The sequence below is a fragment of the Symphalangus syndactylus genome, chromosome 6 (genome assembly GCF_028878055.3).
Source record: "Symphalangus syndactylus isolate Jambi chromosome 6, NHGRI_mSymSyn1-v2.1_pri, whole genome shotgun sequence".
In the NCBI taxonomy this organism is placed as follows: Eukaryota; Metazoa; Chordata; class Mammalia; order Primates; family Hylobatidae; genus Symphalangus; species Symphalangus syndactylus.
Genome location: NC_072428.2, coordinates 8,896,302 through 8,921,671, shown reverse-complemented (window position 1 = coordinate 8,921,671; position 25,370 = coordinate 8,896,302). Strand labels below are relative to the sequence as shown.

Below are 25,370 nucleotides of genomic sequence, written 5' to 3'. Positions count from 1 at the left end.
GGGAGTTTGGCGAACCATAGCACTTACCAATGAATGAACCTGTTTCTGGTTACGGAGAACAACTTGCCACTCTCCACATAATAAAAGCCTCCCGCGCTCTCACTGTATTTTACGGCGCCAGCCACGGCATTTGCAGTCCCTGCAAAATCAACGTGGTCAGCCTGCACACGCGTCTTCTGAGAAATGACAGGCACTAAGGGAGCTGACAAAGCAGAGGGTGACAGACTGACAACCCATACAAAGAAAAGAGGAAAACGTCGGACATCAAGGGATCTCTGATCCCGGGGCCAGAGGCATGTGGACTCAGGAGGATGAACCAGGGAGTCAGGGACCCCGGGACCCATGAGAGGAGCCCGAGGGGACAGATCGGATCGCACCCTCCCTGGCCATTTCCGTACCAGTGCTGTAGACTGTGAATTCCCGAAAGTGCCTCGGCCTTTCGCGCTCAGCTCCGCTTAGCTCCACGAAGCTCCGTTCCAGGGCTCCCGCCGCCGCCATCTTCCCGCCGTCGCCGCGATGCCCGACGGGACAAAGGCAGGGCCGCGCGGTCGCCGTCACTTCCGGGGGTGAGGCGGGCGGAGCTGCAGACAGGTGAAGCATCCCGGGAGCAGAAAGGCGGCTCCGGCCCTTCGTTGCGGGGCTTCCACCGGGAGAATGAGGGTGGGCAGCGAGGAATCCAGAAGAGAAGGGGCAGGGGAGGCAGCCTCTATCTGCGAGAACCTTCCAGTGGCCGGCCGGAACGCCTCCGGAGGGCGGTGCCCTTTTCTCAGCGGCCGCAGGGCGGGGGGCGGGGCCGGGTTTGTTTCTGTTCCTAAAATGCGGGACTCAGTCTCCCAGGAGGGGCGAGGTCCGGGGAGTCCCGGCCTTTCGGCGTCCTTGCCGGATCCCGGGTTTATGGTCACCTCTCTCTCGGTTAGGGTGTCCGTCTGTAAATCTTTGGCGATCCTCCCTTCGCTCTTCAGTGGCGACACTGGGGATGGCGGGGTGAGGAAGGGGTAGTGAGGGAAAGGCCTTTGGTTTTGGTCTTTTTTCCCCCCCAAGAGACTGTATTCGTGTATTCCTGTATAATGAAACGTAATGTGGTAAACCTTGGTGCTGCCACTTGCTGAGGTTACCTGAGTGCTACTCACTTGGATACGTGAAAGGAATTTGCCATTCATTCCACCCGTGATCTGGCACTTGGCTGTCAATGCAGTAAGGGCCCATAGTGGGTGTTTAGAAGATATTGTGGGAGTAGATGTTCAAAATCGAGGAAAATGCTAATCTCCAGCGGGGAAGGTTTTGTTCCTTAGCGATAGCCAACGCTTGTTAAGCACTTCTATTACCAGTGACCACAACCATTCCGTGTCATTCTCCGTTTCATTTATCTGGTTCCGACCATCGTTTTCTGTCTTTCCACTTCACTCTCTCTGGGACACCAACTTTGGCAGTGCAGTCCCCTCATTCTACCTGGAATCCATTGTTCTACAAAATGTTCACTGTCCCTCACTTCTTTGGTGTTTCTTTCTTAGCCTGAATACCATTAAATTACTTCATTGCCTAACTCTCTTCATCGGTAAAAACTACAACTTCGACTACATTCAAATCTGTAGCTGAACATGACTGGAGAAAACTATACACCCGGGTCAGGCGTGGTGGCTCGCGCCTGTGATCCCAGCACTTTGGGAGGCCAAGGCGTGAGGATCACCTGAGGTCAGGAGTTCGAGACCAGCCTGGCCAACATGGTGAAACCCTGTCTCTACCAAAAATAGAAAAATTACCCGGGCGTGGTGGCTCACGCCTGTAATCCCAGCACTCTGGGAGGCACAGGTGGGTGGATCACGAGGTAAGGAGTTTGAGACCAACCTGGCCAACATGGTGAAACCCTGTCTCTACTAAAGATACAAAAAATTAGCCAGGCATGGTGGTGCACGCCTGTAATCTCAGCTACTCAGGAGGCTGAGGCAGGAGAATCGCTTGAACCTGGGAGGTGGAGGTTGCAGCGAGCCAAGATCACGCCACTGCACTCCAACCTGGGTGACAGAGCAAGACTGTCTCAAAAAAAAAAAAAAAAGAAAGAAAAAAAGAAAAATTAGCTGGGCATGATGGTGCGCTCATGTAATTCTGGCTACTCAGGAGGCTGAGGCAGGAGAATCGCTTGAACCCGGGAGGTGGAGGTTGCAGCAAGCCAAGATCGCGCCACTGCACTCCAACCTGGGTGGCACAGCGAGACTGTCTCAAAAAAAAAAAAAAAAGAGAGAAAAAAAGAAAAATTAGCTGGGCATGATGGTGCGCTCATGTAATTCTGGCTACTTGGGAGGCTGAGGCAGGAGAATCGCTTGAACCCGGGAGGTGGAGGTTACAGTGAGCCAAGATCGCGCCGTTGCACTGCAGCCTGGGCAACAAGAGCGAAACTCCATCTCAAAAAAAAAAAAAAGAAAAGAAAGAAAACAGACAGAAAACTCTACACCCATACTGACATGCCTCCCTCTAACTCCATCAGGACCATATATACCTTGAGTGGGCCTATAATGCTGCCCAGCAAACACATTGTATTTGCCTTCTCCATTTACTGTTCTAAATGAGTGTTTCATAACTCCTATAACCTCCATTGCCTCCTTTGTCATCCTGACTCTCAGCTTGCTTCTTCATTTAGAAAATTAAAGCAATCAGAGGCTGAGATGGAAGGATAGCTTGAGGCCAGGAGTTCAAGACAAGCCTGGGCAACATACCCCGATCTCTAATAAAATTTTTTAAAAAATTAGCCAGGCATAGTGGTGTGCCTCTGTAGTCCCAGCTATAGGAGGATTTCTTGAGCCCAGGAGTTGGAGGATACAGTGAGCTACAATCCTGCCACTGTGCTCCAGCATGGCCAGAAAGAGACCCATCTGGAAAGAAGGAAGAAGGAGGGGAGGACTTCCTCTACAATGACATCTCCCCACCTACCAGCATCTGTAACCACATATTTTGCCTTCCCTTCCTGTTACTATAAACTGTCTCTGAGCTTATGCAGAGACAACCTTTCTGCTTCCTTAGAACACCTGCTCAAGGACATCATTCCAGCAATTCAATTATTTCCATTTTCAGTCTTTTTCCCTTTTTACTTAGTACTGTATGTACTAAGCATACAAACATTCCCTCGACCTCCACTCTCTGCAGCTACTACTCCATATCTCTTCTCCTCTCACCCACAGCAAAACTCAAGAGTGTTTTAATTCCTTCTCTCTCATTCTCTTATTTTTATTTATATGTTTATTTATTGAGATGGAGTTCGCTATTGTTGGCCAGGCTGGAGTGCAATGGCACAATCTCGGCTCACTGCAACCTCTGCCTCCTGGGTTCAAGCGATTCTCCTGCCTCAGCCTCCCAAATAGCTGGGATTACAGGCATACGCTGCCCTGCCTGGGTAATTTTTTTTTGTATTTTTAGTAGAGACAGGGTTTCACCATGTTGGTCAGGCTGGTCTCGAACTCCTTACCTCAAGTGATCCACTTGCCTCGGCCTCCCAAAGTGCTGGGATTCCAGGCGTGAGCCACTGCGTCTGGCCTCATTAAATCCATGTTTTTCAGGCTTTTACTCCTACTGTCTTGCTGAAACTGCTTCTTTCCAGGTTATCAATGGCATCCACATTACCTATCTAATACTAAACTGCTATTTCTTTTTTCTGACACAGAATCTTGCTCTGTTATCCAGACTGGGGTGCAGTGATGTGATCCCAGCTCATTGCAGCCTCAAACTCCTGGGCTGAGGTGATCCTCCTGCCTCAGCCTCTCAAGTAGCTGGGGCCACAGGCTTGTGCCACCATGCCCTGCTAAATTTTTTATTTTTATTTTTTGTAGAGACAGGGTCTTCCTGTGTTGCCCAGGCTGGTCTCAAACTCCAGGCCTGAAGCGATCCTCCTGCCTCTGCCTCCCAAAGTGCTGGGATTGTAGGCATGAGCCACAGCGCCTGGCCCGAACTGTTATTTCTAAGCTTATTTGACTTCTTGTAGAATTTGACCAATTGCTTGCTCCTTCCTCGTGGAAACACATTCTTCATGTGGCATCAAGGACGCCACTCTCTTGATTCTACCTATTTCACTAACCGTTCCTTTTCAGACTCCTTTCCTAGATGCTCCTCTTTTCCCCAACCTCTTGATGTTGGAATGTCCAGAGTTCAGTTCTTGGTCCTTTCCATCTACAAACACTCCCCTGAGAATCTCACCCAGTCTTCTGGCTTTAAATACTACACTGCTATATGCCCATCATCCCCAAATGTATACCTCCAGTCTAAGCTTCTCCCCCGAAGTCCAGGTTTATGTATTCAACTGCCTGTTTTGTATCTTAGATTTAACATGTCTGAAACTGAAGTCCTAACCTCTCTCCCCACGCTTACTTTCTCCATCTCAGTTACCAGCACTGTTCCAGTTGCTCAGCCTCCCGAGTAGCTGGGATTACAGGTGCTTGCCACCACGCCTGGCTTATTTGTTTGTATGTTTAGTAGAGATGAGGTTTCACAGTGTTAGCCAGGATAGTCTCAATCTCCTGACCTCATGATCTGCCTGCCTCGGCCTCCCAAAGTGCTGGGATTACAGGTGTGAGCCACCACGCCTGGCTTATTTGTTTGTATGTTTAGTAGAGATGAGGTTTCACCGTGTTAGCCAGGATAGTCTCAATCTCCTGACCTCATGATCTGCCTGCCTTGGCCTCCCGAGTAGCTGGGATTACAGGTGTGAGCCACTATGCCTGGCTTATTTGTTTGTATGTTTAGTAGAGATGAGGTTTCACCGTGTTAGCCAGGATAGTCTCAATCTCCTGACCTCATGATCTGCCTGCCTCGGCCTCCCAAAGTGCTGGGATTACAGGTGTGAGCCACTGCGCCTGGCCACACTTCAACTGTTATTATTTACAAATTCGTGGTTATCCAAGTTATAACTGCGCATGACACTGATGCGCCACAGTAGAGAGAACTATTCCGAAGACTGATTATTTCCACTTTCATGTCTAGAGGTCAGACCTCTTTTGCCAAGTTCTCAGCCTTTATATTCAGTTGCCTCCTTGATGCCCCTTGGATTTCCCCTGGACATCTCAAATTCAGCATATCCAAAATGTTACCCCTCTCTATATACTCTCACCATATACTCTCACATGTAGTCTATATCTGTGTGGACATCACCACTGTGGCCCAGTCTAGAAATCTAGTAATTACCCTGGACTTTTCTCTTTTAATCCCAACACCCAAGGCTCATATATCCGTATGGCAAAAGAAAGATGGCCACGAACTCTTTGACATTGTTCCCATCCAGAAGTGTAGCCTTCTTTGTCCCCTCCCCTTCAATCTGGAGGGTTCTGTAACTGCTCTAAGGAATATAATACAGCAAAAGTGACGCTGTGCCAGCCTAGCTTAAGAGAGCCTACCTCTCTCTTGGAAGACTGGCTATAGGGGAAGCAAGCTGTCATGTAAGAAATTTGGCTATGCCAGGGCCATCCTAGGCAGATTGCAGGGAGAGACCACACACAGAGACTCTAATGCTACTTGAAGTGAGAGATGCCTGGTAAGTCCCCAGGTCCCAGATGTTTTGTAGAGCAGAGATGAGTCATCACCACTGAACCCTGTCCAAATTGCATATTAATGAGCTAAATACATGATTGCTATTTTTATTTTAATTTAATTTAATTAATTAATTTATTTATTTTGAGACAGAATCTCACTCTGTTGCCCAGGCTGGAGTACAGTGGCGCAATCTTGGCTCACTGCAACCTCCAGCTCCTGGGTTCAAGTAGAGACGGGGTTTTACCATGTTGGCCAGGCTGGTCTCAAACTCCTGACCTCAAGTGATCCACGCATCTCAGCCTCCCAAAGTGTTAAGATTACAGGCATGAGCCACCGCACCCGGCCTCAACGTACGTATTTAATGTAGTAATGTTTTTTCATTTTTTTCTCAGAAAAAAATGTTAAATTGATGAGGCATCTTTCAGTTTTATAGGAATCTAGGAATTACGTTTTTTGACAGTGAACACTTTTTAGCTTTAGATCATTGTCTTATCTCCAACATCCATCAGAATTTCGGGAACTTCATGTTACCTAATAAATGTTTGAGGAATAATTAAATGAATGAATAAGTGCATATATGCATTTTTGGAAAACTCAAATACCCTTTGAACTATTAATGTTCTGGGGGGATGGTTATAACATAAATTGAATCATATTGCCATCTAGTGGTTAGGTAGTGACTTCGTTTAGAAAGAAAATGCAGAATGTTACCAATATTTTGCAGCAAGTTTTATTTAAATACTTTTTTTTTTTTTCAGATGGAGTCTCGCTCTGTTGCTCACGCTGGAGTGAAGTGGCGCGATCTCTGCTCACTGCAACCTCTACCTCCCAGGTTCAAGCGATTCTCCTGCCTCAGTCTCCTGAGTAGCTGGGATTCCAGGCACACACCACCACACCTGGCTAATTTTTGTACTTTTAGTTAGAGATAGGGTTTCACCGTGTTGGTCAGGCTGGTCTTGAACATCTGACCTCGTGATCCGCCCGCCTCGGCCTCCCAAAGTGCTGGGATTCCCAAAAGCGTGAGCCACTGTGCCCGGACTTTTTCTTTCTTTCTTTTTTTTTTTTTTTTGAGACGGAGTCTCGCTCTGTCACCCGGGCTAGAGTGCAGTGGGGCATGATCTCAGCTCACTGCAACCTCTGCCTTCTGAGTTCAAGTGATTTTCCTGCTTCAGCCTCCTGAGTACCTGGGATTACAGGTGCCCGACACCACGCCCGGCTAATTGTTGTATTTTTAGTAGAAACAGCGTTTCACCATCTTGGCCAGGCTGGTCTCGAACTCCTGACCTCATGATCCACCCACTTCGGCCTCCCAAAGTCTGGGATTACAGGTGTGAGCCACTGTGCCTGGCTAAACAATACTGTTAATTGAAGTTTAAGCAGATTTTCATAACCAGCTTGATAGCTACTCCTTGAAAGAAGAATTTGGTGGTTTAAACAAGTGTGGGAAATGATGATAAATAAAGTTAAACATATTTCTTTCTTGAAGAACTTTTCAAAGACATTAATATAATAGCTTTGTGAAGTTCCAAGAAGGCCTTATGCATGATATGCTTTCCAGACTCTTTGACATACAGAATACTCTTTTCAAGGAGCAACTCATTGGACCATTGTTCTTTGAGAATATATTTTGGAAAACATGGCTTTACTGTCATTTTGCCCATCTGTTAAAAATATCAGCTGGGCACGGTGGGTCACACCTATAATCCCAGCATTTTGGGAGGCTGAAGCAGGAGGATTGGTTGAGCCCAGGAGTTTGAGACCACCCTGGGCAACATAGTGAGACTCCATCTCTACAAAAAAAAAAAAAAATTATCCAAGTATGGTAGTGTACACCTGTAGTTTCAGCTACTTGGGAGGCTGGGGCAGGAGGAGCCCTTGAGCCCAGAAGTTCAAGGTTATAATGAGCTATGACTGTGCCACTGCACTCCAGCCTGGGTGACAGAGCGAGACTCTGTTTCTAAAAGAAAAAGCAAAATTGTGGAGTAAATGAGGTATGTCAGTGACTTCTCAATTCCGTTTTCAGTATTCTTTCTACCCACTTAGAAAACCACCATGACTTTAGACTCCAGGGCCTTTGAGGGGCCCTTCTGAAAGCCCAGGCCTCCCACCTAGACTTGATCCTCCTGTGCTTTGGACTTAGCCTTGGGAACTATACACCCTGGATTGTTTTCACCTTTCAGGTAATATTTTCTATAAATTTCTCTTTTTTTACTTTTTTTTTTTTTTTTTCCTGAGACAGAGTCTCACTCTGTCGCCCAGGCTGGAGTGTAGTGGCCTGATCTCTGCTCACTGCAACCTCCGCCTCCCAGGTTCAAGTGATTCTCCTGCTTCAGACTCCCAAGTAGCTGGGACTACAGGCGTGCACCACCACACCCAGCTAATTTTTATATTTTTAGTAGAGATGGGGTTTCACTATGTTGGCCAGGCTGGTCTCAAACTCCTGACCTCAGGTGATCCTCCCATCTTGGCCTCCCAAAGTATTGGAATTACAGGTGTGAGCCACCATGCCCGGCCTTTTTAAAATTTTTTAAAAATTTTTTGAGACAGAATCTCACTCTGTCACGCAGGCTGGAATATAAGGTGCAGTCTTGGCTCATTGCAACCTCCACCTCCCAGGTTCAAACAATTCTCATGCCTCAGCCTCCTAGTAGCTGGGATTTCAGGCGTGTACCTCTAACAACATTTTTGTATTTTTAGTAGAGACGGGGTTTCACCTTGTTGGCCAGGCTGGTCTTGAACTCCTGACCTCAGGTGATCCACCCTCCTTGGCCTCCCAAAGTGCTGGGATTACAGGCGTGAGCCACCGCGCCCGACGTCACTGCCCAAATCTTGCAAGAATTTCTGGAAATTAAATTAGTCAAAATGTGTGACTACAATTTCAGAGCCGGCAAAGCCTCTGTAAGCAGCCACAGGTCCACACCCAGCGATTGTTTATATTTCTCTCGCATCCTCCAGGATCTTGCTGACGCACCAGTTTCTCTTGAGTAACGGTGTGTGGAGCCAAGTCAGTAACGGTAATGTTCCTTGTCTGCCTCCTTGGGCTGGTCCTGACGCTGGCCTCGACAATGCCAGGCTTGGGAACTATTTGTTTCTGAATTCCAGCCAAGAAGTCTAACAATTCTCTCTTTTCCTTTCCATTGCCCTCTTCTTCCTTACTAATGCCAAGTCTGGGGTTTTCCTTGTCTAAAGACCACAGGGGCAAGGAAATGAACTTTCTTGGGATAGCACAGACCACTTAACAGAAAATGTGCCCTTTGTTCTCATTCAAATGCCTTTTCCTTAGATGATATTTCTTTTCTTTTTTTTGAGACAGAGTCTTGCTCTGTCACCTAGGCTGGAGTGCAGTGGCATGATCTCAGCTTACTGCAACCTGCGCCTCCCAGGTTCAAGCGATTCTCCTGCCTCAGCCTCCCGAGTAGCTGGGATTACAGACATCCACCACCATGCCTGGCTAATTTTTGTATTTTTAGTAGAGGCAGGGTTTCACCATGTTGGCCAGGCTGGTCTCCAACTCCCGACCTCAGGTGATCCCCCCACTTCGGCCTCCCGAAATGCTGGGATTATACGCGTGAGCCACCGTGCCCAGCCTCCTTAAATGATATTTCTAACGTTTCCTCAGATCTATCTGCACTAACTACTTGATTTTTCCTAGGTGCCTGTCAGAAGACTAAAAGGAGGCATTGGAATTCTGAATTTTCTGATTAGAAAGCAGTAGCTCACCATAATCCCAGCACTTTGGGAGGCTGAGGTGGGTGGATCATTTGAGGTCAGGAGTTTGAGACCAGCCTGGCCAAAATGGTGAAACCCCGTCTCTACTAAAAATACAAAAAATAGCTGGGTGTGGTGGCGGGCACCTGTAATCCCAACTACTTGGGAGGCTGAGGCAGGAGAATCTCTTGAATCTGGGAGATGGAGGTTACAGTGAGCCAAGATCATGCCACTGCACTCCAGCCTGGGTGACAAAGCAAGATTCTGACTAAAAAAAAAAAAAAAAAAAAAAGGCCAGGTGCAGGGGCTCACCCCTGTAATCCCAGCACTTTGGGAGGCCAAGGCGGGTGGATCACAAGGTCAGGAGTTCAAGACCAGCCTGACCAACATGGTGAAACCCAGTCTCTACTAAAAATACAAAAATTAGCCAGGTGTAGTGGTGTGTGCCTGTAATCCCAGCTACTTAGGAAGCTGAGTCAGGAGAATCGCTTGAACCCGGGAGGCGGAGGTTGCAATGAGCCGAGATCATGCCACTGCACTCCAGCCTGGGCGACAGAGTGAGACTCTGTCTCAAAAAAAGAAAAAAAAAAAGAAAAAAAAAAAAGAAAGGAGTACCTCAAAAAAAAAAGCGATTTGCCCAGGCATTTAGTCAGGCAATTCTATTAGTTGTGTCTGAATCCGTTCTTTAAACATTTTAAAATACTTTTAGCTCCTAGCAACCATATCCAAAAGAAAGGAAGCAAACCCTTGTATTTACCTACAGGAAATAGAAAGATGCAGGTCTGGTTGTTGATCGCTGATTCCACTATGAGCCAGAAAATTTTACTTCATTTGGCCAAACTCCGAGACAGTTCAGTAGGGATTGCTGTTGACACAAATAGGGGTTCCAGCTCCCACTGTTAACTAACCACTTGGCCTTTGGCAAGTCACTTCATTTCTCTGGGCCTCAGTTTCCTCATCTGTAAAATGAGGCCTCTGGGCTTCATGAGCTCTTAGGTTTCCTGGTTCACAACTAGGAAAATGCTAAGATAAAGGTATAGGTATAAACATCTTTAAAAAGTCAGAAAAACATCTATAACATTTTAAAAGAACAATCTCTAGTGGATAAAAATATGTGTGCAGTACAGTTTGACTCAGCAATTTGACTCAGAGTTTTATCCTAAGGGAACAATCACAGATATGCTTCAAGATACAAGGATTGCCGGGCGTGGTGGCTCATGCCTATAATCCCAGCACTTTGGGAGGCTGAGGCAGGTGGATCACCTGAGGTCAGGAGTTGGAGACTAGGCTGGCCAACATGGTGAAACCCCGTCTCTACTAAAAATACAAAAAAATTAGCCGGGTCTGGTGGCATGTGCCTGTGATCCCAGCTACTCGGGAGGCTGAGGCAGGAGAATCGCTTAAACCTGGGAGGCGGAGGTTGCAGTGAGCTGAAATCGCGCCACTGCACTCCAGCCTGGGCAATGGAGCGAGACTCAAAAACAAACAAAAAACAAGGATGACTGTCACAGTGTTTGCTTTTTTTCCCAAAATAAACATTTAATTTTAGAATAGGTTTAGATTTACAAAGAAATTTTAAAGGTAGTACAGAGAGTTCCTGTATACTCCATCTATTCTCTCTCCCCAGCTCCCCTATTGTTCACAGTTTATGTTAGTATTGTCAGAAGCGTTTGAACCAGAGTGACTCCATTTTGAGTGAGGGCTGGAAAAACGAGGCCAGGAGTTGCTGAGCTACATTCTCAGAAAGTTAGGCATTCCTAGCCTCTAGATGTTTACAGCTAAGGGGACAAATTAATAATGCTTACTAAACAGACCCAGACTTGGGAGTGTCCAGATATCCCGATATCTGGAGAACAGAGGCATTCCTAATTTTGCTTTACAGATAATAATATTGATTTTTGAAAAATATAGTAATTAAAAAACTTAATCCTTTATCACAAACCCTCGTAGCAGAGCACATCTCCCCATATATACAAGCTTTGTACCTAGGGTGGATGCGTTCCTCCCCTTACTTTTGGGAACACCCTACTCTGTCTATGGAGTAGCTGTCCTTCCACCACTTTACTTTCCTAATACACTTGTTTTTGCTTTGCGCTGCGGACTCACCCTGAATTCTTTCCTGTGTGAGATCCAAGAACCCTCTCTTGGGGTCTGGATCGGGACCCCTTTCCTATCTGTAACAGTATGAAACATTGGTCACAACTAATGAACCTATATATATATATATATATATATATTTTTTTTTTTTTTTTTTTGAGGAGTCTCGTTCTGTCGCCCAGGCTGTAGTGCGGTGGCCTGATCTCGGCTCACTGCAATCTCCACCTCCCCGATTCAAGCAATTCTCCTGCCTCAGTCTCCAGAATAGCTGGGATTACAGACGCCTGCCACCACGCCTGGCTAGTTTTTGTATTTTTAGTAGAGATGGGGTTTCACCATTTTGGCCAGGCTGGTCTTGAATTCTTGACCTCAAGTGATCTGCTCACCTCAGCTTCCCAAGGTGCTGGGATTATAGGCATGAGCCACCATGCCCAGACTAATAAACCAATATTGATACATTTTTATTAACTAAAATCCATACTTTTTTTTTTTCCAATTTTAAGAGACAAGGTCTCATTCTGTCACTCAGACTGGAGTGCAGTGGCGTGATCATAGCTCACTGCAGCCTCAACCTCCCAGGCTCAAGTGATCCTCCTGCCTCAGCCTCCTGGGTAGCTGGGACTACAGGCACATGCCACCATGCCTGGCTAATTTTTAAATGTTTTGTAGAGATGGAATCTCTCTATGTTGCCCAAGCTAGTCAGGAATTCCCCTTGACAGTTTTGAGAAGTACTGAACAAGTATTTTGTAGAATGTCTTTTGTCTGATTTTTCTCTTAAAAAATCATGGTTAGATTAGGGTTATGAGAGGAAGACCACAGAGGTAAAGTGCCATTCTTGTCCCGGCACAGCAGGGGTACATGCTGTCTACTTGACTTTTCACTGATTATGTTAAGCTTAGTCACTTAGCTGAGGTAGTGTTTTCCAGATTTCACTGAGATTTTTTTTTTTTGAGGCGGAGTCTCACTCACTCTGTCACCCAGGCTGGAGTGCAGTGGTGAGATCTCAGCTCACTGCAACCTCTGCCTCCTGGGTTCCAGCGATTCTTCTGCCTCAACGTCCTGAGTAGCTGGGATTAAAGGTGTGCGCCACCACACCTGGCTAATTTTTGTATTTTTAGTAGAGACGGGGTTTCACCATGTTGGCCAGGCTGGTCTCGAACTCCTGACCTTGTGATCCGCCTGCCTCGGCCTCCCAGAGTGCTGGGATTACAGGTTTGAGCCACCATGCCCAGCCTCACTGTGCTATTTTTTTAAATAAGAAAAGTTCTCAAGCAAACAGAGATCAATACAGGACTTTAAACTCCATGGGGCAAGATCTTTGCCTACTTTACTCACCACTGTGTATCCAGTGCCGAGCACAGTTCTGACACATAGTAGGTGTTAATTAGAATTTGTTGAATGAGGGTCAGGCATGGTGGCTCACGCCTGTAATCCCAGCACTTTAAGAGGCCGAGGCGGGTGGATCACCTGAGGTTAAGAGTTCGAGACCAGTTGGCCAACATGGTAAAACCCTGTCTCTACTGAAAGTACAAAAATTAGCTGGGCATGGTGGTGCATGCCTGTAATCCCATCTCAACTACTTGGGAGGCTGAGGCAGGAGAATTGCTTGAACCTAGGACCTAGGAGGCAGAAGTTGCAGTGAGTTGAGATCATGCCACTGCACTCCAGCCTGGGCCGCAGAGTGAGACTCGTTTCAAAAAAAAAAAAAAAAAAAGAATTTGTTGAATGAAAAAAAGGGGAGTTAAATAAATTAACTTCTCCAATATGATGGAATACTGGCAATTATCATAAACATTTGATGATGTGAAAAAATGTAAAGTAATTATTGTTCAGTGAACAAAACAAGTATAAAACAATTTCTATACATTCAATTTTCTGTGAAGTGTGTTTGTGTGTGCAGAAAAATAACTCGAAGAATGTTGTCAACATGTTAACAGTGGTCATTGGTTATTGCTGGGTGGGAAAGGAATGGGGATTTTTATTTTCTTCCTTGTTCCATATTTTTAAAAATTATCACAATAAAAAGGAATTACTTTTTGAATCAGAAAAAAGGAATAAAGATGGAGAAAAGTTTTAACCTTCAAAAAGATTCCCGAGCCAGGAAAACAGATATTCCAATACAATACTCAGCAACCACGTTATTTAGCCATGTATTAGTATCTGTGAAGGAACTGAAATCAGTGGTGCAGTGCAGAGAGGGTGTTGTCCTCAAAATTCTGCGGTTTCTAGGAAACAGGGTACACTAGTCACCATCTGTTTCTGATTTAGAGCATTAGAGTTACAAGATCATAAGCTGTATCTTTGTTACTCTCATAACAAATTGTTTAAAGTTAAAAAAAAAAAGAGTAAAGAGCAAAACCAAATGCACAGGATGCCAGACTGAATGGCATTATTGTATCATTTGCTTTCTCTTCCCAGGGGCCTTGCATTTTAAAAATACATGTTGTGGTTTTTCTATGATTATCTTTCCACTTCCTGTGTTGTATCTCCTTACTGTAAATATCCTTTTGTATAGTCATGCTTTTTTTCCCTTGCATCTTACATGTGTGTCTTTCTTAATATTCACTTTCTCCGGTCTTCTACTGTTTATTTTCCCTAATACTAATTTGTATGAGTCCATTGGTATTTTTATTCTCCAACAAGATTTTTTTAGAACCCTCGTTTCAAATCCTAGTCCCATCTTTTATTAACTGTATGATCTAGGGGAAATTGCATAATTTCTCTGAATGTTTCCTTCTGAAATTAAGGACAATATTAGGTAACCAATTGGAGTTATTGCAAGGATTAAATGAGTTTAATATAAATCGTAGAGGATCTAGCCTTGGGATGGGCACAAACATGGCACTTAACCCTTGGTATCTTTTCCTTCCTTCTCTCCTTCTGTGTATCCTCTAATACTGTGTCTCGAGTTATCTTTCTAAAACACCAACACATACTGAAGATCAAGTCTAACCTTAGCAGGTTTTCAGGGTCCTTCTCAAATGAGCCCCAACCCATCTTTGTGGTCTTACCACCTTCTGGGCACATTCCTTATACACATTACTCTCCAACCACACCAAATTACTAGCTGTTGCCTGAATATATGTTACTGTTTCTTCTCTCCCTGACTTTGCAAGTGCCATTTTCTGTGTCTGCAAGTCTTTCCTGCTCCTATCGGAGAAACTCCTTTGCAAAGCCTTCTCTGACATCTTGAGGTCCCCATGCTTCCCTCTGACCACAGTAATTTGTTCAAACCTTTACGAATATAATTCCTTATTCAAGTGTCTGTATCATTCACTCATGTATTCGACAAATACTTACCCAGCTGCTACTAAGTGTCAGGCACCGGGAGTGCAAATTCTGGTGTAATTGTGAGATTCCATAAAGGCAGGGGTGCTGTCCTGTCTTGGTGTTTAGCACTGGCAAAAAGCAAGCACTCAGTATTTGTTTGTTGAATGTTGAATAAAATGAGAGCTTTTTTCTTCAATAGTCAAACTGAAAATTATAATGCTACCAAACACTTCCTCAAAGATAAAGGACACGTTTTCTTTTACATGTAACATATTATTTTGTTTATTAACAATTCCAGGGGGCTCAGAAATATTCCTTTGCTTCGAATGTTCTCCATCTGGAAGAGTTTAGCTAATTAAACCAAAGACTACAGATGAGTCGGCCCAATTTATCTCCAGGATGAAATCCTTTTTTTCCTCCAGAGGATTCCTCAGATAAATATCAAGGGTCGGTGTTACTTTTAGTAACATATAGTTTTTGAAAGTCTTAAAAATGTTTTAAATTTCTAAATTCGGTTTAAAAATACTTTTGAAAATCTTATTTTTAGTTTAAATTTACCAGTGAACTTTAGTCTACACAAAAGCATTTGTTTTGACTCGAAATGATGCCAAATCACCAACTGGTGAAAAAATTGGTAATTAATCTACAAAAGGGAAGTTAGAAAAAAATGCTTTCTCTTCCCCCGCCTTTTTTTTTGTTTTTGGTAAGTTTAGATCCCTGTTAATGATGATATTCTGTGCAGATTGAAAGCTGACTCAGAGAAAGCTATTATTATCCTTCCTTTTTCAGGGTTTAAAGTTTTCATTATTAGCATTTGTCGACATTTTTTAGCTTTCATTCTCGTCCTTACCCTCTTCCCTTCTCCATTCCCTTCTAGTGTGTAGAAACATGTGAGCCCTATTTTCTTGGATTCATTTGGTTCCCCCTTTGTGCATTTGACATGACAATTATGAAAATTCGTGTGCTGATTACATGCTGATTTTTTTTGAGCTTCAGAATGAAAACACTGTAGGTCAGTCACAACGGATCATGCTTGTAATCCCAGCACTTTGGGATGCCAAGGCAGGCGGATCACCCAAGGTCAGGAGTTTGAGACCAACCTGGCCAACATGGTGAAACCCCATCTTTATTAAAAATACAAAAATTAGCTGGGTGTGGTGGTGGGCGCCTGTAATCCCAGCTACTCGGAAGGCTGAGGCAGGAGAATCACTTGAACCCAGGAGGTGGAGGTCGCAGTGAGCTGAGATCACGCCACTGCACTCCAGTCTGGGCAACAAGAGCGAGACTCTGCCTCAAAAAAAAGAAAAAAAGAAAAAGAAAAAGAAAACTCTGTATAACTTCAAATTAACATCAATTAAATAATGTCCACAGTAGCTGAGTTTTATTTATGTAAATTTAGTTATTCAGCTAAGCTGAATTTTTTTTCTCTAGTTAGAGACAATTTATCCATCTCCTGGGTTATATCATGAGATTTAAACTGATGGGCCCTGATAGGAAGAAGCTAAATTAGATTTTAATCAAAGAGATACTATGCAAAACTTGGTAGTGAAGAAGGGAAATCTAATGTCTCATACTGCCATCCTTGTCAGGCAATGTCCTCGTATGTACAACTGACTCAACAGAATTTTCTTTTTTTTTTTTTTTGAGACAGAGTTTTGTTCTTGTTGCCCAGGCTGGAGTGCGGTGGCATGATCTCAGCTCACTGCAACCTCCGCCTCCCGGGTTCAAGCGATTCTCCCACCTCAGCCTCCTTAGTAGCTAGGATTACAGGCATGCACCACCACCCCTGGCTAATTTTGTATTTTTAGTAGAGACAGGGTTTCTCCACGTTGGTCAGACAGCTCTCGAACTCCTGACCTCAGGTGATCCACCTGCCTCAGCCTCCCAAAGTGCTGGGATTACAGGCATGAACCACCGTGCCTGGCCAGAATTTTCTTTTTCTTTTTTTTTTTTTGAGACAGAGTCTCGCTCTTGTTGCCCAGGCTGGAGTGCAGTGGCGCAACCTCGGCTCACTGCAACCTCTGCCTCCCAGGTTCAAGGGATTTCCCTGCCTCAGCCTCTCGAGTAGCTGGGACTACAGGCGTGCGCCACCAGGCTTGGCTAATTTTTCGTATTTTAATAGAGACGGGGTTTTACCATGTGGGTCAGGATGGTCTTGATCTCCTGACCTCGTGATCCACGCACCTCGGCCTCCCAAAGTGCTTGGATTACAGGCGTGAGCCACTGCGCTCAGCCCAGAATTTTCTTAAAAGCTAAAGCACACGGGTAGGTTGGAGAGAGAATTTTCGAGAGTGAAACAGAACACAGAATTTTTAGAGAGTGAAACTACTCTGTATGATGCTATGATGGTAGATACATGTCAAAACTCACAGAATATTCAACTTGAGGCCACGAGTTAAAGACCAGCCTGGCCAACATGGTGAAACCCCGTCTCTACTACAAATACAAAAATTAGCTGAATGTGGTGGCGTGCACCTGTAATCCTAGCTACTTGGGAGGCTGAGGCGGGAGAATCGCCTGAACCTGGGAGGCAGAGGTTGCAGTGAGCCAAGATTGTGCCACTTCAACCTGGGCTATAGAGCAAGACTCCGTCAAAAAAAAAAAAAAAAAAAAAAAAGAGCTAAAGTCAGTATGGGGCCAAAGAACCTACAGAAGTTCATCTGGCTCCATTTAAATGAGGCCCTCTTTGAGTGCTCGTTCACATCCTATTCAACCCTCTTTTACATGCCCTCCAGGGACTGTCTCTTAGCCTGTCCCAAGACCGTCTTCCTCCTTCCAAATTCTTCTTCTTCTTTTTTTTTTTTTGAGACGGAGTCTCGCTCTGTCACCACGCTGGAGTGCAGTGATGCAATCTCGGCTCACTGCAACCTCTGCCTCCCAGCTTCAAGCGATTCTCCTGCCTCAGCCTCCTGACTAGCTGGGACTACAGGCATGTGCCACCATGCCCAGCTAATTTTTGTATTGTTAGTAGAGATGGGGTTTCGCCATGTTGGCCAGGATGGTCTCGATCTCTTGACCTTGTGATCCGCCCACCTTGACCTCTCAAAGTATTGGGGGGATTACAGGCATGAGCCACCGTGCCCGGCCCTCTTTTTTTTGAGACAGGGTCTCGCTCTGTTGCCCAGGCTGAAGTGCAGTGGTGCAATCTCAGCTCACTGCAACCTGTGCCTCTCAGGCTCAAGCCATCCTTCTACCTCAGTCTCCTGAGTAGCTGGGGCTACAGGCATGCACCACCACGCCAGGCTAATTTTCATATTTTTTGTAGAGATGGGGTTTCGCCATGTTGCCCAGGCTGGTCTTGAACCTCTGAGCTCAAGTGATCCACCTGCCTTGGCCTCCCAAAGTGCTGGGATTACAGATGTGAGCCACTGCACCCAGCCCCCATTCTTCTTTGTGGGAACAAAAGGTCAAACAAGGACAAGGATTGGGGAATGGCTGGGGAATTCAGATAATTGAGTTAAAGAAAAACAAATAGGTTATTTGGTCACCATAGCTTCAAATAATAGATTTGATCAAATCCTGAATGGTGTTTGGCATTTTATAGGGCCTCAAAAGTTTGGATAGCTGTCACCACACACTTCTCTCATTCCTCTTCTCTAAGGCCCGCATAGCATTTCCTCAGAAATCATTCTATTCATCCTTTATTCCCTGGTAGTGTCAGAGGAGATTAGTCACGTTTTCCAGCCTCTGGCAGAAATGCTTCTGCTAACTTGTGCCTTGGTATTATAAGGAAGGTCCATGAAATTCATCACTGTGCTTTGAGAAAGATGTTATTGACCGGGCACCGTGGCTCACGACTATAATCCCTTTGAGATCAGCCTGGACAACATGGCAAGACCCTGTTCTCCACAAAAAATACAAAAATTAGCCAGGTGTGGTGGTGTTCACCTGTAGTCCTGTAGTCCCAGCTACTTGGGAGGCTGAGGTGGGAGGATGGAAGCCCAGGAGGCAGAGGTTGCAGTGAGCCGAGATCGAGTCACTGCACTGCAGCCTGGATGACAGAGCCAGACCCTTTCTCAAAAAAAAAAAAAGAAAAGCCGGGGTGCAGTGTCTCAAGCCTGTAATCACAGCACTTTGGGAGGCCGAGGCAGGTGGATCACCTGAGGTCGGGAGTTTGAGACCAGCCTGACCAACAAGGAGAAACCCCATCTCTATAAAAATACAAAATTAGCCAGGCATGGTGGCACATGCCTGTAATCCCAGCTACTCAGGAGGCTGAGGCAGGTGAATCGCTTGAACCTGGGAGGCAGAGGTTGCGGTGAGCTGAGATCACGCCTATGCACTCCAGCCTGGGCAACAAGAGGGGAACTCCGTCTCAAAAAAAAAAAAAAAAGACATTAGGGAAATTCCTTTGGGAGGACTCATGGGAAAGATGATAGCTCTAGAAGAATTGTGCTGCACCTATGCAACTGATAGGTTTATCCTTTAGGGACTATGCATTTTGTACCTCATCTGATTTCTCCCTTTGTGTTGATTACCAGGAGTTTCTTTCTTCTTATTATATTTTTTTGAGATGGAGTCTCGCTCTGTCACCCAGGCTGGAGTGCAGTGGTGCAATCTCAGCTCACTGCAACTTCCATCTCCCCAGTTTAAGTGGTTCTCCTGCCTCAGCCTCCCTAGTAGCTGGGATTACAGGCATGCGTCACCATGCCCAGCTAATTTTTATATTTTCTGGTAGAGATGGGGTTTCACCATGTTGGCCAGGTTGGTCTCAAACTCCTGACCTCAAGTGATCCACCTGCCTCGGCCTCCCAAAGTGCTGGGATTACAAGCATGAGCCATTGCACCTGGCCTTACCAGGAGTTTCTGAGCCAACTTTTATGCCATCTATAGCAAAAACTTCATGACTTGCATCTTACCTCTATACCTTTACCTTCCATTTGCTATGTGGTTTCTATTTCAAATTTATTTTATCTTCCTATAGTGTTTGTATATTTATAAGTGGCCTTTAGATTCTTCTTGTAAGAAGATAGGTTATAGATAAACAAGTAAAATAGACATTTGTGGATAAGAAAATCCAGAGAAAAGTGAGTTCTTTAAGGCAGCAGATAGCTCCATTGATAAAACCTAGGCTTGCCACAGATTACCCACAGTACAGTGAAGATTGTATTAGAAAATGCAATGCCCTTTTAAGCACCATGGCAATCCTTATAATATGGATAAATAGAGCAGCGGATGTGTGAATTGCATTCAAGTCATGGAGCCCAGGAACCATTGAATGAATGGTAAAGCAGTAATCTAGGAAGGTCTTTTTCAACTTGGTTGTTAGTGCAGATTAGATTCTTCTACAGGAGAAAAGTCTCAAGTGACCCAAAGGAAGTGATTCATAGGGGACAAAAGCAGAGAGTGGTGACAGAAGCCTAAGATGGTGTCCCAGAGGGAAACTGGGCAGTGCCAAGCAGAAACTACAAAAAAAAAAATAAGCATTTGTTGAAAGGCAAGTTCATAAGCCATCCAAACCAGGGTCACAAGCTCCCAGCAGAGTGGCTAGAATTTCTGCTGATGAATTGAAGGAAATTTGCAATAAGGAAAAATACACCCATTTGAAAAGAAATCCAGTTCATAAGGTCAGCCCAACCCAAAACATCAGTGAACAGGAATTTGGTTCACTGAACAATACCAGTCTTGGGCCTACAGTGGCCAACTCATTCCTTTAAAAAGTGAACACAGTTCACATCTATTTTTGTACTGAAAATTCTACAGAATAGCTTTAAGAAAAATCCTGGACAGTCGAGAACTCTAAAAAAATTTGACCTTGTTTTCTAGCACAGCCGGGTGGCAGTTTGTGTCCCTTTTACGATGTTAGCAATTGCCAGTTTCACTCAACTGCCACATATGGGGGTAGTAAAATTCCAATTACCTCATACATGGAAACTCTATTAGGAGAGACAGACAATGTCACATTTATGATATTTTACATTTAAATACCAGCAAGTAACAAATGCCCACAAGCTATGCCAAGGACAAATAAATAATATCAATCTCTTATAGATATGATGAGCATAATAATTATAATCGCTCATACTTACATAGTATTTGCTATGTGGCAGGCATGGCGCTAAACATTCACACACATTAACTCATTTAATTTTATCCTCACAACAATCTCCTTTAAGGTAGTCACAGAAGGTAGCTACATATAGGCTTGGCCATTTCCTCCTCTCCTCCCCTCCCCTCCCCTTCTCTGTCTCTGTCTTTCCCTCCTTCCCTCCTTCCCTCCTTCCCTCCTTCCCTCCTTCCCTCCCTCCCTCCCTCCCTCTCTCCCTCCCTCCCTCCCTCCCTCCCTCCCTCCCTCCCTCCCTCCCTCCCTTCCTTCCTTCCTTCCTTCCTTCCTTCCTTCCTTCCTTCCTTCCTTCCTTCTTCCTTCTCTCTCTCTCTCTCTCTTTCTCTCTTTCTTTTTCTTTCTTTCTTTTCTTTCTTGACAGGGTCTCATTCTGTCACCCAGGCTGGAGTTCACTGACACCATCATGGCTTGCTGCAGCCTCGACCTCCCAGGCTCAATACATTCTCCCACCTCAGCCTCCCGAGCAGCTGGACTACAGGCATGTGCCACCATGACTGGCTAAATTTTGTAATTTTTTTTGTAGAGACAAGAGACAAGGTTTCACCTTATTGCACAGGCTGGTCTTGTTAAACTCCTGGGCTCAAGCAATCTGCCTGCCTCAGCCTCCCAAAGTGCTGGGATTATAGGACTAAGGCACCACGCCCAGCCTGGCTTTGCCATTTTCAATGTGTCTATACTTATACATCTCACTGTCATACACTAGGTCAAAATTACCCCGATCTTGAATATTTACTACCCCCTTCAAATTCTTTGGGCAAGTGGGATAAGGAGTACCAGATCTACCATTCATTGAATCCCTGCACTGTGCCCAGCTGTGCTAGGTGCACACATCCATTACAACACCCCCCCCCCACTTTTTTTTTTTTTTTTTTTTGAGACAGGGTTTCCCTATTTTTGCCCAGGTTGGAGGGCAGTGGTGTGATCTTGGTTCACTGCAACTTCTGCCTCCTAGGTTCAAGCAATTCTTGTGCCTCAGCCTCCTGAATAGCTGGGATTACGGGTGCCCACAACCACCGCGGGCTAATTTTGTATTTTTAGCAGAGACGGGGTTTCACCATGTTGGCCAGGCTGGTCTCAAACTCCTGACCACCTCAGGTGATCTGTCTGCCTCCACCTCCCAAAGTGCTAGGATTACAGGTGTGAGTCACTGCACCTGCCCAGAATTTGCATCCTTAACTATGATTCTATACTGTCATTGTGCCAGACTCCATTTGAGGGGCTGGGTGTCCCAACTGCTTTCGGGTTTAAGATTTTGAAATATGTTGGAACACCTAATTTTTGAGCTTCTATAACTGGTCTTAAGTCATGGAGTTGGGGACATTTGCAGTTCTTTTCATGGGGATAAAGTAAACTTGGGTACATCCCAAGTGAGATGCACTGATTCCACCATAAGAACAATGCGGTGAGGGCCATGCCCTAGGGGTGGGGGAGCTACAAGACAGAAGAGCTGGGCCTCTGATGGCATTGAGGAATGAGCTGCTTCACCGTGGAGGCGGACAGACTTGTTTTGTTTAAACCACTCTATTGGGTCTTTGATACCTGCACATGCACCTTACTAATAGACCTCTGAGATTTTTTCTTTTTTTTTTTTTTGAGACAGAGTCTCACTCTGTCGCTCAGGCTGGAGTGCAGTGGGGTAATCTTGGCTCACTACAACCTCTGCCTCTCAGGTTCAAGTGATTCTCATGCCTCAGCCTTCTGAGTAGCTGGGATTACAGGCATGTGCCACCACACCCAGCTAATGTTTGTATTTTTAGTGAAGATGGGATTTCACCATGTTGTCCAGGCTGGTCTCGAACTCCTGGCCTCAAGTTATCAGCCTGCCTCGGTCTCCCAAAGCGCTGAGATTACAGGCATGAGCCACTGCACCTGGCTGATATACCCTCTAAAAATTAAACTACTTGTTTTGATCACCTCCTACTTATCTGCTGGGAAGAGAGGGATGCTTGCCCTAGAGTTACGGAGATGGCCAAACCCATGACACCCAACACTGGGCAGATAAGATCCACAGAGTTTATTAGTCACTTAGATTCAGGCAGGGGAGGACTCTGCCCCTCACAGAGCCACATGGTGGTTACACCCGAGAAAAGAGTGAACTGCCAGGGGCTGGAAGGGTCAAGCTTTGCAGTATCAAGAGGGTGAGGGGCTTCCTGATTTCTTAAGGAGGATGTGATTGGCTTGTTTGAATAATTCCATGGGAACTGAAACTTGCTACTCAGGAATAAGCAGGAATTGCACCGAGTCCATTTGATAGTGAGGGTTATCTGGCTAGAGGATCTTATCCACTGGAGCAGAGTGGGGAGGAAAACTTGCTGTCAGGCCACTCAAGGCCCCCCACACCCAGTTCTACCAGATGTCAAGACAGTACATAATATTGATTTTAGGGTGGGGTGTGGTGGCTCATGCCTGTAATCCCAGCACTTTGGGATGCTGAGGTGGTGGATCATGAGGTCAGGAGATCGAGACCATCCTGGTTAACACGGTGAAACCCTGTCTGTACTAAAAATACAAAAAATTAGCTGGGTATGGTGGTGGGCAAGTGTGGTCCCAGCTACTCGGGAGGCTGAGGCAGGAGAATGGTGTGAACCCGGGAGGTGGAGCTTGCAGTGAGCTGAGATCGCGCCACTGCACTCCAGCCTGGGCGACAGCACCAGACTTCATCTCAAAAAAAAAAAAATTGATTTTAGGCCTTACATCACACTACTGACATATGCGGGGAATCAGAGCCAGGTTATGTAGCCCCTCTGGAAACAATAATGTGACTCCAAGGACATAAATGTAAGCTGATTAGAAGTTTTTTTTTTTTTTTTCCCCGAGATGGAGTTTCCCTCTTGCTGCCCAGGCTGGAGTGCAATGGCGTGATCTCAGCTCACCGCAACCTCTGCCTCCCAGGTTCAAGCCATTCTCCTGCTTCAGCCTTCTGAGCAGCTGGGACTACAGGCACCTGCCACCACACCCAGCTAATTTTTGTATTTTTAGTAGAGACGGGGTTTCGCCATGTTGACCAGCCTAGTCTCGAACTCCTGACCTCAGGTGATCCACCCGCCTTGGCCTCCCAAAGTGCTGGCATTACAGGCGTGAGCCACCGCGCCCGGCCAAAACTGACTTTTTGATTTGCTGAAGGCCTAGGAGGCCCCAGGTACTGTGCTGAGGTACTAGGTATGTCAGGGAGAACAAGAACTGGCTGGCCCTTGATTTCATAGGGCTGCAAGTCTTGGCAGGGAGACAGATAATAAAGCAATTAAGGACACACATAAATAAATACCATAAAACAAAACAAAACCTAAGGTCTTCGAGGAAAGTAACAAGATCTGCATGACTCAGCTCCTGTTCTTCCCCCCAGGGTTCGCTCACGCCACCGTCCCCTCCGTCCCTAAGTCCCAGCCCCAATGGTCTTGTACTCATTCTTGCTTGGCCCGTTGTCTGTTTCTTATGTACACCTGTTATAGTTTATAATTACAATGAATGTTGGGGGTTTTGTTGTTGTTGTTGTTTTGGAGACAGGGTCTTGCTCTGTTGCCCAGGCTGGAATGCCATGGCACAATCACGGTGACTTTTTTAACAGTCACTCTTGTTTGAATGTAAGTTCCAGGAGGTCAGTAATTATATCTATTTGTACACCTTTGTGTCACCACCATTCATATACTCATAGGCTCCTAGTGGGCATTCAGAAGTTATTTGAGGCTGGGTGCGGTGGCTCACGCCTGTAATCCCAGCACTTTGGGAGGCCAAGGCGGGCAGATCACCTGAGGTCAGGAGTTCGAGATCAGCCTGGCTAACATGGCAAAACCCCGTCTCTACTAAAAATACAAAAATCAGCCAGGCGTGGTGGCGGGTGCCTGTAATCCCAGCTACTCTGGAGGCTGAGGCAGGAGAATGGCTTGAACCTGGGAGGTGGAGGTTGCAGCGATCCAAGATTGTGCCACTGCACTCCAGCCTGGGCGACAAGAGAGAAACTCCATCTCAAAAATATAAATAAATAAATAAATTAATTAATTAAAATAAAAAATAAAAATACAAAATAATTCGCTGGGTGTGGTGACACATGCCTGTGATCCCAGCTAGTTGGGAGGCTGAGGCCAAGAATCACTTGAACCCGGGAGGCAGAGGTTTTGTAGTGAGCCAAGATCATGCCACTGCGCTTGGGCGACAGAGTAAGACTCTGTCTCAAAAAAAAAAAAAAAAAATTAATTGATTATTCAAAGAATGCATGCACGGGGTGACCTGGATGGAGCTGGGGCAGGTCGGGGAAGGTGTCCCATCATTTTTATGCTCCACTTTCAATCTGCTCAGCTTCACCTGTCTCTTGCTCCAGCTCTGCAGGGGCTCTGCCTGATTTCATGCAGGTGCAACCTGACAGCACATTGCTTCCTTCCTGTACCTCAGGTTTCTGTTTTCTGTTCTGGCGCTGGCCTATTGATGCTACCAGGAGGCCTTCTCAGTGCCCACGCCCACACATACACAGCCTGAAAATGCAGTGGGGTTCACATCCGTGGGTGAGTCTTTGAGCAATGGGAGATAGGTGCCAGAGGGTAATATTTTCCCTTTGTTCTCCTCTGAGGGAGGGTCCCAAGACAGACTCTATTAGACTCCTTAGGGATGTGGTCCTGCAGATGAAGCGATCAGTTGCATTGGGAGATGGCCCATGCATCCTCGCATTGGCTGTTCCTCCTCCTCTGCTTTTCTCCCTGTGTATTCCTCTCTCCTGCTCCCTGTGTT

At 45.6% G+C, this 25,370-nt stretch overlaps 1 protein-coding gene across 1 annotated transcript in view; it reads right to left on the bottom strand.

The window, feature by feature from the left end:
• The window catches only part of NUP160 (nucleoporin 160), a 67,702-nt gene extending 66,846 nt beyond the window's left edge, over positions 1 to 856 (bottom strand). The window contains exons 1-2 of the mRNA XM_055281536.2: positions 399 to 856; positions 28 to 139 (exon numbers count right to left, since the gene is read on the bottom strand). Of these exons, the coding sequence (XP_055137511.1) occupies positions 28 to 139; positions 399 to 600 (314 nt within the window). The 5' untranslated portion in view covers positions 601 to 856. The remainder of the gene's footprint in view (positions 1 to 27; positions 140 to 398) is intronic.
• Between the last annotated feature and the right edge of the window lie 24,514 nt (positions 857 to 25,370).